The following is a 13,447-nucleotide window of genomic DNA, read 5'->3' on the forward strand; positions in this document are numbered from 1 at the left end:
TGAAACTGACAGAAAATAGATGTATGACATTTTCCCAACAACGTAGTGTATATATAAAGATAAATAATCTAATATTTTTTGTCTTTGGATTTCACAAATAAAAAATAAATATGTTATCGTATTCATTTGATTTCAGCGAACGTCATCAATGTCAAGAAATCGTCTCTCCGAATGTCAACACTGACGTCATCAACCTTCGACGGAAGTGAGCTCGTAGAAAGCTCGAGAGCAGCATGGCGGCGTACATGAAGATGATTAGAGCGGCCGGGATTCTCCACAGAAATTCCACCCGCGTCGTCGAACTCCTCCAGCCGCCCGGCTCCTTGGGCTTCGGCTTCCGCCAGACCGACACGGCGGCAGCGGCGACGTCGGCGACGGCGGCGGCGGTCCCCCCCGGCTCGGTCCGCCGCTACCACGGCGACGCGACGGCGAGACGTCGTCGCTGCATGCCGCTGAGCGGCGCCCACTCCGGCGTCCTCGCGGCTTCGTCCTGCCGGTCCAGGGCCTTCGGAAACCGGGCGAGTGGCGCCGGCTTGCCCGGGGAGGACGGCAGCGAGGGCGGGGGGCCGGGGGGAGAAGACTCCACCGCCGGCGGTGGAGGCGGCGGCGGCGAGGACGGAGGACCTCAGATGACGGCCCTGACCCCCATGTTGGTGCCGGAGGTGTTCCCCAATGTACCGCTGATCGCCGTGAGCAGGAACCCCGTCTTCCCCCGATTCATCAAGATCATCGAGGTGAGAAGCTGGACGGAAAATTCCACTTGTGTAACAACGGGCGAAAGAAAAGTGAAACTTTGACCACGACAGACGTCCGGCTGTTTTGTCACAGAAGCATATTTGTGGAAGAGTAGCTAGCATATGCGTCTTTTAGTACAATGTAGTTCCGCTCACGTATTTTAGATTCATACAGTTTTGTGTTGCTCGACCGTCTCCACTCGTTTACTAACGGTACTCGGACTTTTAGTCGCCGGGACGTTTGGTCGCCCGGACGTTTGGTCGCCCGGACGTTTGGTCGCCCGGACGTTTGGTCGCCCGGACGTTTGGTCGCCCGGACGTTTGACAACATGACAGAGAGTTTACTGTTGAAACCAGCTCTCAAAATTCTATTCACCCGGGCGACTAAACGTCCGGCGACCAAACGTCCGGCGACCAAACGTCCGGCGACCAAACGTCCGGCGACCAAACGTCCGACGACCAAACGTCCGGCGACCAAACGTCCGGCGACCAAACGTCCGGCGACCAAACGTCCGGCGACCAAACGTCCGGCGACCAAACGTCCGGCGACCAAACGTCCGGGCAACCAAACGTCCGGTCACGTTCACTACCATTGGCGGCGATAGACGTTAGATTTATCGTCTGGCCGATACACCATGTCATCCCAAGTCCCGTCGATATATCGATCGATCTGATTGGTCGATGTGATGGGCGACTGTCACAGGTGAAAAACCAAAAGCTGATGGAGCTCCTGAGGAGAAAGATCGGCCTGGCGCAGCCCTACGCGGGAGTCTTCCTCAAGACGGATGACAAGTACGTGGCGTAGGGTTAGCGTCCAACCTTAGCGTCGCTTCCCGCCGCTAACCGGCCCGTTCGCCTTCCCTCTTTTAGCGACGAGTCGGACGTGGTGGAGTCCCTGGACGCCGTCTACTCCACCGGGACCTTTGTGCAGATCCACGAGATGCAGGACTTGGGGGACAAGCTGAGGATGATCGTCATGGGACACCGCAGGTTTGCACATCGCAATTATTCCCCGGGCCTATCGTCGTTAAGATATTCGTGACCGGACGATTCACCGAAAGACGTTTCGCCGACGGACGTTTCGCCGAAGCGCTCGCCCCACCCCCGGATCGTGTGTGTGTGTGTGTACATGTTTTTCAACCTCGGCCGCGTACAGATAACATTCATTTAGGAATAACAAGGGCATGTACTGCCCCCCCGCTGGACGTATTTCTAAATACAAGTACGTATTTGCCGGCAATGTGCTGGCAATTTTTGATATTTTTTATTTTATCCTTGCGTTTAAAGTAGTAGCCATTTGGAGATCACGCAGAACAGTACGTGACAGAAGAAATAGAGAAAATAAAGTAGTAGTAACAGTAAGTACTACTGTCATGAAATTATAAATCCAGAAATCCTACTCCAGAAAACTTACACCAGCATAGAAAACATTGAGATTAATCTTTGAATGAAGGTTCTCAGCAAATCATTTGGAATATACTATATTTCCTCAAATAATGGGAAATGATTTCAAATGAAACTAGAAGTCAAAGTGTTGAAGTTCCATGGCATTTTCAGGTATTGTTCTCTAAGTCCTCTAGTCTGTCCAAGGCACTTAGAATTTCACAGAAGTCTTCTAGTGTTGTTTTTTTTCTCGGTGTCAGACATCAATCCCCAGCTTTGATCAATTACATTGCGCGATCTCCAAATGGCTACTACTTTAAACGCAAGGATAAAAAATAGAAAAAAATGCCAGCACATTGTAGTACATACTTGTATTTAGAAATATGTCCAGCAGGGGGCAGTACATGCCCTTGTTATTTCTAAATGAATGTTTTCTGTACCGGGCCGTATATGGCCCGTGGGCCAAGGTTGAAAAACATGTACACACACGATCCGGGGGCGGGGCGAGCGCTTCGGCGAAACGTCCTGTCCGTCGGCCGGCCAAACGTCCGTCGGCCAAACGTCTTTCGGCGAATCGTTCGAGCACCAAGATATTGACAATCGTTTCCAAACATGGACATATGTTTTTTTTTTCCCCAAAAAATATTTTGGGTGTTAACCAAATTGTTCAAAACTCCGGCAGGATCCGCATCACGAGGAGCTTGGAGGCGGAGGAAGAGGGGGAGGCGTCGCCCCAGTGGGAGGCGCCGGGCAAAGGCGTGTCCAAGCGCCGTCGGCGCCAAACGGCGGGCGAGCCGGCGGAGGACAATGTGAGACGGCGCCGCCGCCTCCGTCCGTCTCCGCGTACGCGCGGTAAGCCTGTCGGTCCCCAGGTGGCGCCGGCCGACGCCACGCAGCCTGACGCCGCGCCTCCCGACGTCACGCCGCCGCCGCCGTCGGAGAGCGACGGCGTCCTCATGGTGGAAGTGGACAACATCCTCCATGAGAACTTCACCGTCACCGAGGAGGTCAAGGTATGTTCGCGGGGGAAAAAAATAAATCTCATGACTGAGAGCCTTACCATTTTTACGCCATCATTACGGTAATTCCTCGATTATCGCATCTTTACTTATCGCTAATTCACTACTTTGCGATTTTTTCCCGTTATTAATTATTTTTTTAAAAATTAAAATTCATAAAAATATGAAAATCCACGCTGAAACTCATTAGCGGAAGCCACTTTTGCTACTAGGAAAAATAACGGTTATAATAGGGGTGAGGTGACCCTACTTTGCGATTTTTCGATTTTTGTGGCCATGTATGGTCTACATTAACCGTGATATTTGAGGGATTACTGTACAGACGCTCCCCTATTTACGAACGAGTTACGTTCCGAGCGATTGTTCATAAGTTGATTTAGTGCTATATTTTGTATTATAATTGATGTTTAAGGCCTATATAAGTATATTGAAGGTTGATATAAGTGCATTTGTATGTTTAAGGCTTGTATAAGTAACACGCATTTGGTTTGTACTGAAAAAAACATTTAATAACATGGAGAGAATACATACAGTACTGTATACATACATTAGAGAGAGAGAGATTTACTAGAAAGTGGCCGAAAGAAGCTATCTAATAACGATTGCAAAGTTTTCTTCTTTTTTTCATCATAAATGTTGCGGTAGCACTGTATGGCATCATTCAATTGATTTGCAAACTTGTGTGCAACGTTCAATATTTGCGTCCTGCTGCCCGATCTTTCTGTTTTTAAATGGTACTGACGGTCGAACCATTCAAGTTGTATGCCCGTGCAACGCTCACCACTTTATCACGCGCATCAAGCCTCGTTATTATTGCCACTTTGGTTTCAAATGAAATGGGTTGCCTCTTCCTTGCAACTCCCTCAATAGAAGACTTTCGCTTTTTACCAACCATATTCAATAATGGATGCACGAGATATTTAATGATACAAATGAAAAATGTTCTTTGCGCACTGGAGATACGTTCACGCACTTCCGCACTGCAACGAACTGGGCAGAGGAAGGTGGATGCTGGCTGAGCTGAGCTCTCACGGCGCCAGTCGTCGTCGGTATTCGCGGCGGAAAGAAGCACTACTCGGAAAAAGGCGCGCAATACAAAATCGAAGTGACGAACATTTTTCGACATGAACGCAAATTGCAGACATGTTGGTATGTACCGTTGTTCGTAAGTCGTATGTTCGTAAGTAGGGGAGCATCTGTACTTACATTGAGTATTTTTTTTTTTTATTTGATTTTTTTTTTCTTCAGGCACTCACGGCCGAGATCGTCAAGACCATCCGTGACATCATCGCGCTCAACCCGCTCTACAGGTAACAGGTCACCGTTCTTTTTCTTCTTCTTCTTCTTCTTCTTCTTCTTCTACTTCTTCTCCTCCTCCTCCTCCTCCTCCTCCTCCTTCTCCTTCTTCTTCTTCACTTTATTTATAAATTAGCATGGGCGGTGTTGGGAATTTTCTCTATAATTATATTAAAGTTAAGTTAGTAATCTGACTCCAATTTGTGACCTTACCCGACTGCCACTCATCCAACAATTTGCGCGCTCGTTCTGCAATAGAAAGGTATCAGGAAGCTAGCAGTTTCACACACGAGTGGATTTATTCCTAACACACAAATCTAATACATACGACTGGGTCTCAGGTCCCTCTTAGTACGTCTCTGTTGCCACCAGTCGACGTAGTTCCTTCTTCTGAGTTGCCCAGGAACTTAGTTATACTACACAATATGCAAATGACACAACAACAAAGGCATCCTGGCATTATTCTATTGGCTATGTGTATACTGCAGTTAACTTTAGCTTGCTCATTGGTCGTTCTTCCTCTGAAGAATCTCCTCGCCGGTTCCGCCCAGTTGTATTTTTCCTCTCCAGCAACAGCCTGTGTGTTATCTCGTCCTGGCTCCTGCAAACAGTCCACTCTTGCACCCCCCCTCCCCACATCCTGCCTTGTTCTTACGCTCAGCACTTTACAATCTCAGGCAAATTTTTGGGACATTTTTGCGGATTTAGGGAGTCCGTCCTGCAGATGATGCAGGCGGGCCAGCGCGTGGTGGACAACCCCATCTACCTGAGCGACATGGGCGCCGCCCTGACGGGGGCGGAGTCTCACGAGTTGCAGGACGTCCTGGAGGAAACCAACGTAAGGCTCCCAAAACGACGACGACGACGACAACGGACGGAAGCGCCAAGCGGCCATTTTCCCATTTTTGGGGTCTCTTTGCAGATCCCCAAACGTCTGTACAAAGCGCTGTCGCTGCTCAAAAAGGAGTTTGAGCTCAGCAAATTGCAGCAACGTCTGGGCCGAGAGGTTAGCCGCTAACGCTAACGCCATTTTCCTCCTCGCCCACGCCAACACGCCTGTCTGTCTGTCTGTCTGTCGCAGGTGGAGGAGAAGATCAAACAGACGCACAGGAAGTACCTGCTACAGGAGCAGCTCAAGATTATCAAAAAGGTTGGACATTTAAAAAAAAAAAAAAAAATTCATGGGGGAAAAAAATTGTGATGAAACTTGAGTCATTCCGGAAATGAAGACCATATCAATTGGTTATATATTTCTCAAGAGCTCTAACTTGTGTCCTGCTAATGATGAAGCTAAACGTCCAATCCATCTGTAGTTTAAAAAAAAAAAAACTTACCGTATTTTCCGGACTATAAGTCGCACTTTTTTTTTTTTTCGAAATTTGGACCTTTCTTCTTTTTTTTCTTTCCTACAGCCCTTGAGCTCTAATTTGTGTCCTGCTCATGATGAAGCTAAACGTCCAATCCATCTGTCGTTTAAAAAAAAAAAAAAAAAAAACATACCGTATTTTCCGGACTATAAGTTGCACTTTTTTTTCTTCTAAATTTGGACCTTTCTTCTTTTTTTTCTTTCCTACAGCCCTTGAGCTCTAACTTGTGTCCTGCTAATGATGAAGCTAAACGTCCAATCCATCTATTGTTAAAAAAAAAAATACCGTATTTTACGGACTATAAGTCGCACTTTTTTTTCTTCTAAATTTGACACCTTTCTTCTTTTTTTTCCCTACAGCCCTTAATGTTGTTTTTTTTTTTAAATGTTTTAACTGATGGATATTTAGTCTCCGTTTTATTTTATTTTTTTATCACATCAAAAATGTTGACTTTTTTGGTAACGTCGAGGCCAATGTCGCCCCTCCGCGTCCGCACAGGAGCTGGGTCTGGAGAAGGAGGACAAGGAAGCCATTGAGGAGAAGTTCCGCGAGAGGCTGAAAGACCGGACGGTCCCTCAACACATCATGGACGTCATCGATGAGGAGCTGGCCAAGATGGCACTGTTGGACAACCACTCGTCCGAGTTCAAGTGGGTGGCTTTGCTGCTTCGGGGTTTTTTAAATCACATTTTAGTCTGGCCGAAAGATCGTAAAAGATTAATTTTGAATTTTTTTTTTTTATGTCAACGCAGTCCTTTTTTGTTGTTGTTGTTGTTGTAACCAATGGATGAGCACCGTTGACGATGCGTGCGTTTTTCAGCGTGACTCGCAACTACTTGGACTGGCTGACCAGCATGCCCTGGGGCACCAACAGCGAGGAGAACCTGGCCTTGGACCGGGCCCGGGAGGTCCTGGAAGAAGATCACTACGGCATGGACGACGTCAAGAAGCGCATATTGGTCAGTCCACGCCGGAGGAAACGAATCCGAAATGAATCCAAAATGAATCCCAAATGAATCCCAAACGAACCCCAAATGAACCCCAAATGAATCCCAAATGAATCCCAAATGAACCCCAAATGAATCCCAAATGAACCCCAAATGAATCCCAAATGAACCCCAAATGAACCCCAAATGAACCCCAAATGAACCCCAAATGAATCCCAAATGAATCCCAAATGAATCCCAAATGAATCCCAAATGAACCCCAGATGAACCCCAGATGAACCCCAAATGAATCCCAAATGAATCCGAAATCGATCCGGGGGCGCCGCGCTTTTCCCCCACGCGACGTCGACCTTCCGCCCTGGCAGGAGTTCATCGCCGTCAGCCAGCTGCGAGGCTCCACCCAGGGCAAGATCCTCTGCTTCTACGGCCCACCGGGCGTGGGCAAGACCTCCATCGCCCGCTCCATCGCCCGCGCCCTCAACCGCGAGTACTTCAGGTTCAGCGTGGGCGGCATGACGGACGTGGCCGAAATCAAGGGGCACAGGTGGGCGAAGACACGGGTCGTCCGGGCCGGGCGCCGGGAGACAAACGACCAATCGCTCCGGTATCTAAAGACAAGGGTCCTTTTCTAACCTCCGCCTCCGTTTTCTCAGGAGGACGTACGTGGGCGCCATGCCGGGGAAGATCATCCAGTGCCTCAAGAAGACCAAAACGGAGAACCCGCTGGTTCTGATAGACGAGGTCAGTCGGCTTTCGCTCTGTGATCGCCATTTTAGGTTGAGAAATTGAAGATGGTCAAAGTTGCAATTGGGAAAACTAAAAAATGGAGGATTTAATGGGAGGTTTTGATTCAAAATCATGGTCATGGGCTCCAAAAACGTGTGCGGTCGTTTCGTCGCCGGTCTTTTGGTCGCCGTCTTTTGGTCGCCGGTCTTTCTGTCGCCGGTCTTTTGGTCGTGGTCTTTTGGTCTCCCGGACGGCAACAACGGGCGACCAAAAGACCAGCGACCCAAAGACCGTCGCCAAAACAAGGTAAAACAAGATGGTCTACGCATGAATAAAAGCCAACAATGGCCATGAGCCGTTTCACTGAGCCGACGTGTGAGTGTATGAGTTTGTATGTACATGCGTTGCTGTCCCTTTAAGAAGCCACGTCGGTCCGTCAGGGTCTTAGCAAGTTCTCCAACAAAAAAACAATACAAGTCTGGGAAATGAGGAGCTTTTCTTTAGCCTAATAATTAATAGGGCATTAAGTATGACTAAATAATAATTGGCAGTTTGTATTTAGGGAATTTGAGCAACCATTTCAATGGTCATTATCAATAACCTTCCGGGCGACCAATTGACCGTATACCTCCAAAAAGGGGTGATGGAACACGTCTTGCGCCTTGTTTCCAGGTGGATAAGATAGGGCGTGGCTACCAGGGCGACCCGTCCTCGGCTCTACTGGAGCTCCTGGACCCCGAGCAGAACGCCAACTTCCTGGACCACTACCTGGACGTCCCCGTAGATCTCTCCAAGGTCCTGTTCATCTGCACGGCTAACGTCACCGACACCATCCCGGAACCTCTCCGAGACCGCATGGAGATGATCAACGTGTCGGGATACGTGGCTCAGGAGAAACTGGAAATCGCCCAGGTAGTCCTCGTGGACCGCTTCCGAGCCGGACCGGCCGCATGACGGCTTTTTTTTCGTCCTTCTTTACCCGGCCCCGGTCCCGGTCCCGGTCCCGGTCCAGCGCTACCTGGTTCCTCAACTGCGCTCGCTGTGCGGCTTGAGCGAGGAGAAGGCCTCCATCTCCTCGGAAGCCCTGGGCTTGCTCATCCGACAGTACTGCCGAGAGTCCGGCGTCAGGAACCTGCAGAAACAAGTGGAGAAGGTAAGCGGCCGGGAAGCCAGACCGCGCCAGACCGCGCCAGACCGCGCCATCCCGCTCCAAGTTCCCGTCCAACCAGTTAGCTAGAAAGCGCGTGTAGATCTTCCCAGGGATGAAAATTAACCTTTTACTTTTGCCGGACCCCGCTTTCCCGTCGCAGGTTTTCCGGAAAGTGGCGTTCTCCATCGTGAGCGGGCAACAGGAGGCGGTCAGCGTCTCGCCGGAAAACCTTCAGGACTTCGTGGGGAAGCCCATCTTCACCGTGGACAGGATGTACGACGTCACGCCGCCGGGAGTGGTCATGGGGCTGGCCTGGACCGCCATGGGTCAGTCGCCGTCGTCGCCGTCGTCGTCGTCGTCTCTCTCTCGCCGTCTCCCCCGCCAACGCCACGCGCTAACACGGTGCCACGAACGCGTGCTCGCAGGAGGCTCCACCCTCTTCATCGAGACGTCCGTGCGTCGGCCCGCCCGCAAAGACGACAAAGGGGAAGGATCTCTGGAGATAACAGGTCAGGACCAAACGCGGGACTGCGCTAAACGGTAATTGACGTTAGCGGCCATTGGCCGCTAGGCTACATGTTGGCTCCTTCTGAAGATGTTTGGGAGTTGGGCTTTGCGATTGGTTCTCAAAATGGTTGTCCAGATGGCTCCTGGTGGGTTCTTGAGGGTTTTATGTGAAAGTCTGGCAGTCTTACTCGTATATCACATGTGTCAAAGTGGCGGTCCGGGGGCCAAATCTGGCCCGCCGCATCATTTGGTGTGGCCCGGGAGAGTCAATGATGAGTGCCTTGTGACTTTCTGTTTTAGGATCAAATTCAAATGAAGAGTATAGATGGATATTCCATTTCCTGATTTTCCCCCTTTTAAATCAGTCATCTTTTCATCATTTTTTTCTGTGTTTTTAGTTTAAAAATCATTTTGTCAAATCTAAAAATAGATATATAAAAAAAGCTCAAATAAACATTGTTTTAGATCTATAAAAAAACGGAATATTCAGGGCTTTTAATCCATTTATAATTTAAAAAAATCGAAATATTCTATCTAAAATGGTCCGGCGGCCCACATGAAATGGAGTTGACGTTAGCGGCCCGCCAACCAACCCGACCGAGTCTGACACCCTTGTCGTACATTATTGTTCCAAATATGAACAAAAGGTTGCCCTCACGCTTGTTCAGGTCAGCTGGGCGACGTCATGAAGGAAAGCGCCAAAATCGCCTCCACCTTCGCCAGAGCGTTCCTCATCCAGCGGGAACCGGAGAACCCCTTCCTGCTCAACTCGCACCTTCACCTTCACGTCCCCGAGGTGCTCGACGACGTCTCGCCTTTAGAAAGTGCGGTCCGGCTCCGCCCCCCGAACCCCCACCCCCCCCCTGACCTTTTATCTCGCCAGGGGGCCACGCCCAAGGACGGCCCCAGCGCCGGTTGCACCATCGTCACGGCCCTGCTGTCGCTGGCCAGCGCTCGCCCGGTGCGCCCCGACGTGGCCATGACGGGCGAGGTGTCTCTGACGGGGAAGATCCTTCCCGTGGGGGGCATCAAGGAGAAAACCATCGCGGTAGGACCAGCGTTTTACCTTTGAAAAGGCGGCCATCTTGATGTTTGATTGAATTTTTTGGGCGATCAGGCCCGACGCGCCGGGGTGACGTGCATGGTCCTGCCGGCGGAGAACAAGAAGGACTTCTCGGACCTGCCCGACTACATCACGGAAGGCCTGGAGGTGCATTTTGTGGACCACTACAGCCAGATCTACCCGGTGGTCTTCCCGCCGCCGCCGCCGTCGTCGTCGTCTTGATTCCATTGGCCGCCGTTGACGGCGGCGGACCTCTGATACGGCGGACGACGGACGTCCGGTTGGCTTTGGAGAACGCGGGGAGCGACGTGGCCGCCTCCCATAATGCTCGGCTGCGGACAAACAAAGCGTTGAGAGATTTATTATCCTTTTTATGATGTATTGTTGTCAATGTATAATTAATTAAATATATTCTAAGAAATGTTAGCTTTTTTTTTTCCATTAAATCCTTTTAATGAAAAATACTTTTATCGAGCCACTTTTGCGAAGGAAATGATGACTTAGAAATACAAATACAAATACAGTGGTACCTCGTCATACGACCGCTCGTCATACAAAATTCTCGTCTTACGGCGGAAATTTCGATCGAATAATTCGCCCGTCATGCCATCAAAATTTCGTCCGCCAACCCGGAAAACCAAGGTAACAAAATTAGAATTCAGTTTTGTGTAAAGTTACATTAAACGTATGTTTGAGTGTCTGTATATATTAATCCAAGTTAATTTAAATGTGTTTGTTCCGTTACGAGTGCGTTGCCGTGGAAAATAACACCCCATCCGCACCCCCACCATGTCCCTCTCTGTACCCTCCGCGAAATCCGTCCTATTTTAGTTCGATTAAACACATTTTATTACTATTAAACCACTAGTTATGTGTTACTTTGTTAATAGATGGCGAATTAGAAGAAATGAAACATTTTTTCCAATCCAATATCCTGTTTTTGGTGTTTTTTCAGAGGGAGGGCTGGAACCAATTCATTTGTTTTCCATTCATTTCAATGGAAAACGTCCGCTCGAGTGACGAGAATCTCGTCATACGAGCTCAGTCTCGGAACGGATTACGATCGTATGTCTAACTGTACAGTTAGTTTGTCTGTTTCTTACGAAAAGCAAGGTTTTTAACTTGGCAAAAAAAAAGAAAACGTGATACAAAAAGTATGTTACACGTAATAATAAAAGATACAAAAGATACCTATTCTACTTTCCAGCTTATTAATGCAGGATTGTGATGTTTGTGAGGCTTGACGATCTTTAATATGCGTGTATTTTGAATTCAAAGTTGGAAATTGCACAATGTCCGTGCGTCAAAGTGAGTTTGACAATGCTTTTTTCGATCGAAAATTTGTAATTTATTTTAGTTATTGATTATAACACGCACCCCCAACTATTGGAATTAATTATATAGCAAAAATATGCGTGTTATATTCGAGTAATTACGGTAAATACATTATAAATACAACAGTAAAGATGGCGTAAGGCGGAAGTGACGAATAGCGGGCGGAAGCCGGAAGCGACAACCTGTAAGCGGGAGTGGGAGAGCAGCGTTTTGCTAGCAAACCAAAAAAATTCAAATGTCTCGTTTGAGGGGCGCGCAGCAGGAGACTTCGGACTCCCTGTGGGGCTTTAGGACCCCCAAAAGCGAGCCGACAGTCCCGTACGGACTCCTTAGAGCGGCCCGGAAAAGCGGAAGTCTCAACCTGACCAATCGGAACCTCACAGAAGGTATGCCTTCTTCCAAACTAGTTAGCTAAATTAAAGTTTAAAAAACTAAAGTAAGTGTGGTCATTCAATAGATAGCCGAGCTCTCCACCCCTTGTCCTGCCGTGTCCAAGCTGGTCGTTTCCCTCGTCACTCCAACATCAACGACATCGTTAAACGCGCACTATGTCAAGCTGGTGTTCCTTCAATCCTCGAGCCAAGTGGCCTGGTACGTGCAGACGAGCGAAGGCCTGACGGCTTGTCGATCTTTCCATGGAAGATGGGAAAGTGTTTGACGTGGGATGTGAAGTTGTTGATACCTTTTCTCAATCATCAATTGCTTCTTCATCTGCAATAAAAGCGTGCTCAGCTGCGAACAAGGCAGAGTCAATGAAGGCTGTCAAGTATGCACCGCTTGTCCATAGATACTTGTTCCAGCCCATAGCCTTCGAAACTTCAGGTGTATGTGGGGACTCCACTTTGAAGTTTCTGTTAGAAGTAGGTTCCCGGCTCGTGGCTGTTTCAAACGAGCCACGCGAGTGTCAATGGCTGTTACAGCGCATTTCTCTTGCAGTGTGCCGCGGCAACGCATACAGTGTCCTCGACTGTGTGAGGAAGGTGTGAAGTTATGTGTTATGTGTCATGTTCCACTTAAATTTTTATTATTATTATTTTATTTTATTTATTTTATTTATTTTATTTATTTTATTTAATTTATTTTATTTATTTTATTTATTTTATTTATTTTATTTATTTTATTTATTTTATTTATTTTATTTATTTTATTTATGTTTTATTTGACCAATTGCTGCGAGTGTAATTTGTATTTGACGTATCGTCTCAAATGTGTTAGCTAAACTCCAAACCAAATGAAAACAAACCTGGGTATTCATCTTTCAAATGTATATGTTGACAAATTCAAATGTTTCTGAGGTGAAAACAATATGTTGTCTTTCTATGAAAGGAATTGAATGTTTTTTTTTCTATATCCGTCTCCAAAAAAGAAGAAAGCTGTTTAAACGATGAAATGTTTTTTGCCCGTTATAATGTCATTAATATTGAATAGATTTATTTATGACCAAGCCGTCTTTTTTATTTAAAAAATGCATTAATTGTGTCTTTATAATATTTTGATATATTTCAGTAAAAAAAAAAAAACAAGACTAACAAAAACAGACCATCAATGAGAGTTGTTTGTTTGATATCACATAGCTCCGTTATCGAATGTCGGCCATTTTATGACAGGGCCAAAAATGAGGTCAATGCCCGTATGGCTCACGAGTTGCGTCTGGCTCTTTGCCATATCGCCCGCCCCTCTTTTGCAATCATTACAAACATTTTTTCCAATCCACTATCCTGTTTTTGGTGTTTTTTCAGAGGGCTGGAACGAATTCATTTGTTTTCCATTCATTTCAATGGAAAACCTCCGCTCGAGTGACGAGAATCTCGTCATACGATCTCAGTCTCGGAACGGATTACGATCGTATGTCGAGGTACCACTGTACAGTTAGTTTGTCTGTTTCTTACGAAAAGCAAGGTTTTTAACTTGGCAAAAAAA

The 13,447-nt window shown here is 47.5% G+C and overlaps 1 protein-coding gene and 1 long non-coding RNA gene across 3 annotated transcripts; both read left to right on the plus strand.

Annotated features, from left to right (window-relative positions):
- Nucleotides 1-195: 195 nt before the first annotated feature.
- Nucleotides 196-10,613, plus strand: LOC144078465 (lon protease homolog, mitochondrial-like). Of its 2 annotated transcripts, XM_077606544.1 has the most exons (20): nucleotides 197-734; nucleotides 1,438-1,526; nucleotides 1,605-1,724; nucleotides 2,800-2,926; nucleotides 2,990-3,130; nucleotides 4,385-4,446; nucleotides 5,141-5,270; nucleotides 5,355-5,438; nucleotides 5,514-5,582; nucleotides 6,298-6,449; nucleotides 6,620-6,758; nucleotides 7,112-7,290; nucleotides 7,400-7,487; nucleotides 8,145-8,384; nucleotides 8,485-8,625; nucleotides 8,783-8,948; nucleotides 9,048-9,131; nucleotides 9,798-9,925; nucleotides 10,013-10,177; nucleotides 10,247-10,613. In XM_077606544.1, exons 1-20 carry the CDS (start codon nucleotides 234-236, stop codon nucleotides 10,412-10,414), a joined length of 2,973 nt encoding a protein of 990 aa, XP_077462670.1. In that variant the 5' UTR covers nucleotides 197-233; the 3' UTR covers nucleotides 10,415-10,613. The 2 variants fall into 2 exon arrangements, with proteins under 2 accessions (XP_077462669.1, XP_077462670.1); XM_077606543.1 differs by having other exon boundaries at nucleotides 196-734; nucleotides 2,800-3,130.
- A 1,078-nt stretch (nucleotides 10,614-11,691) lies between these two features.
- LOC144078470 (uncharacterized) lies at nucleotides 11,692-12,971 on the plus strand. The gene is made up of 2 exons (XR_013301224.1): nucleotides 11,692-11,913; nucleotides 11,985-12,971. It is a non-coding gene; the product is annotated as an uncharacterized LOC144078470 (long non-coding RNA).
- The last annotated feature ends 476 nt before the right edge of the window (nucleotides 12,972-13,447 follow it).

This window comes from Stigmatopora argus, chromosome 8 (assembly GCF_051989625.1).
Source record: "Stigmatopora argus isolate UIUO_Sarg chromosome 8, RoL_Sarg_1.0, whole genome shotgun sequence".
NCBI classification, from domain to species: Eukaryota; Metazoa; Chordata; class Actinopteri; order Syngnathiformes; family Syngnathidae; genus Stigmatopora; species Stigmatopora argus.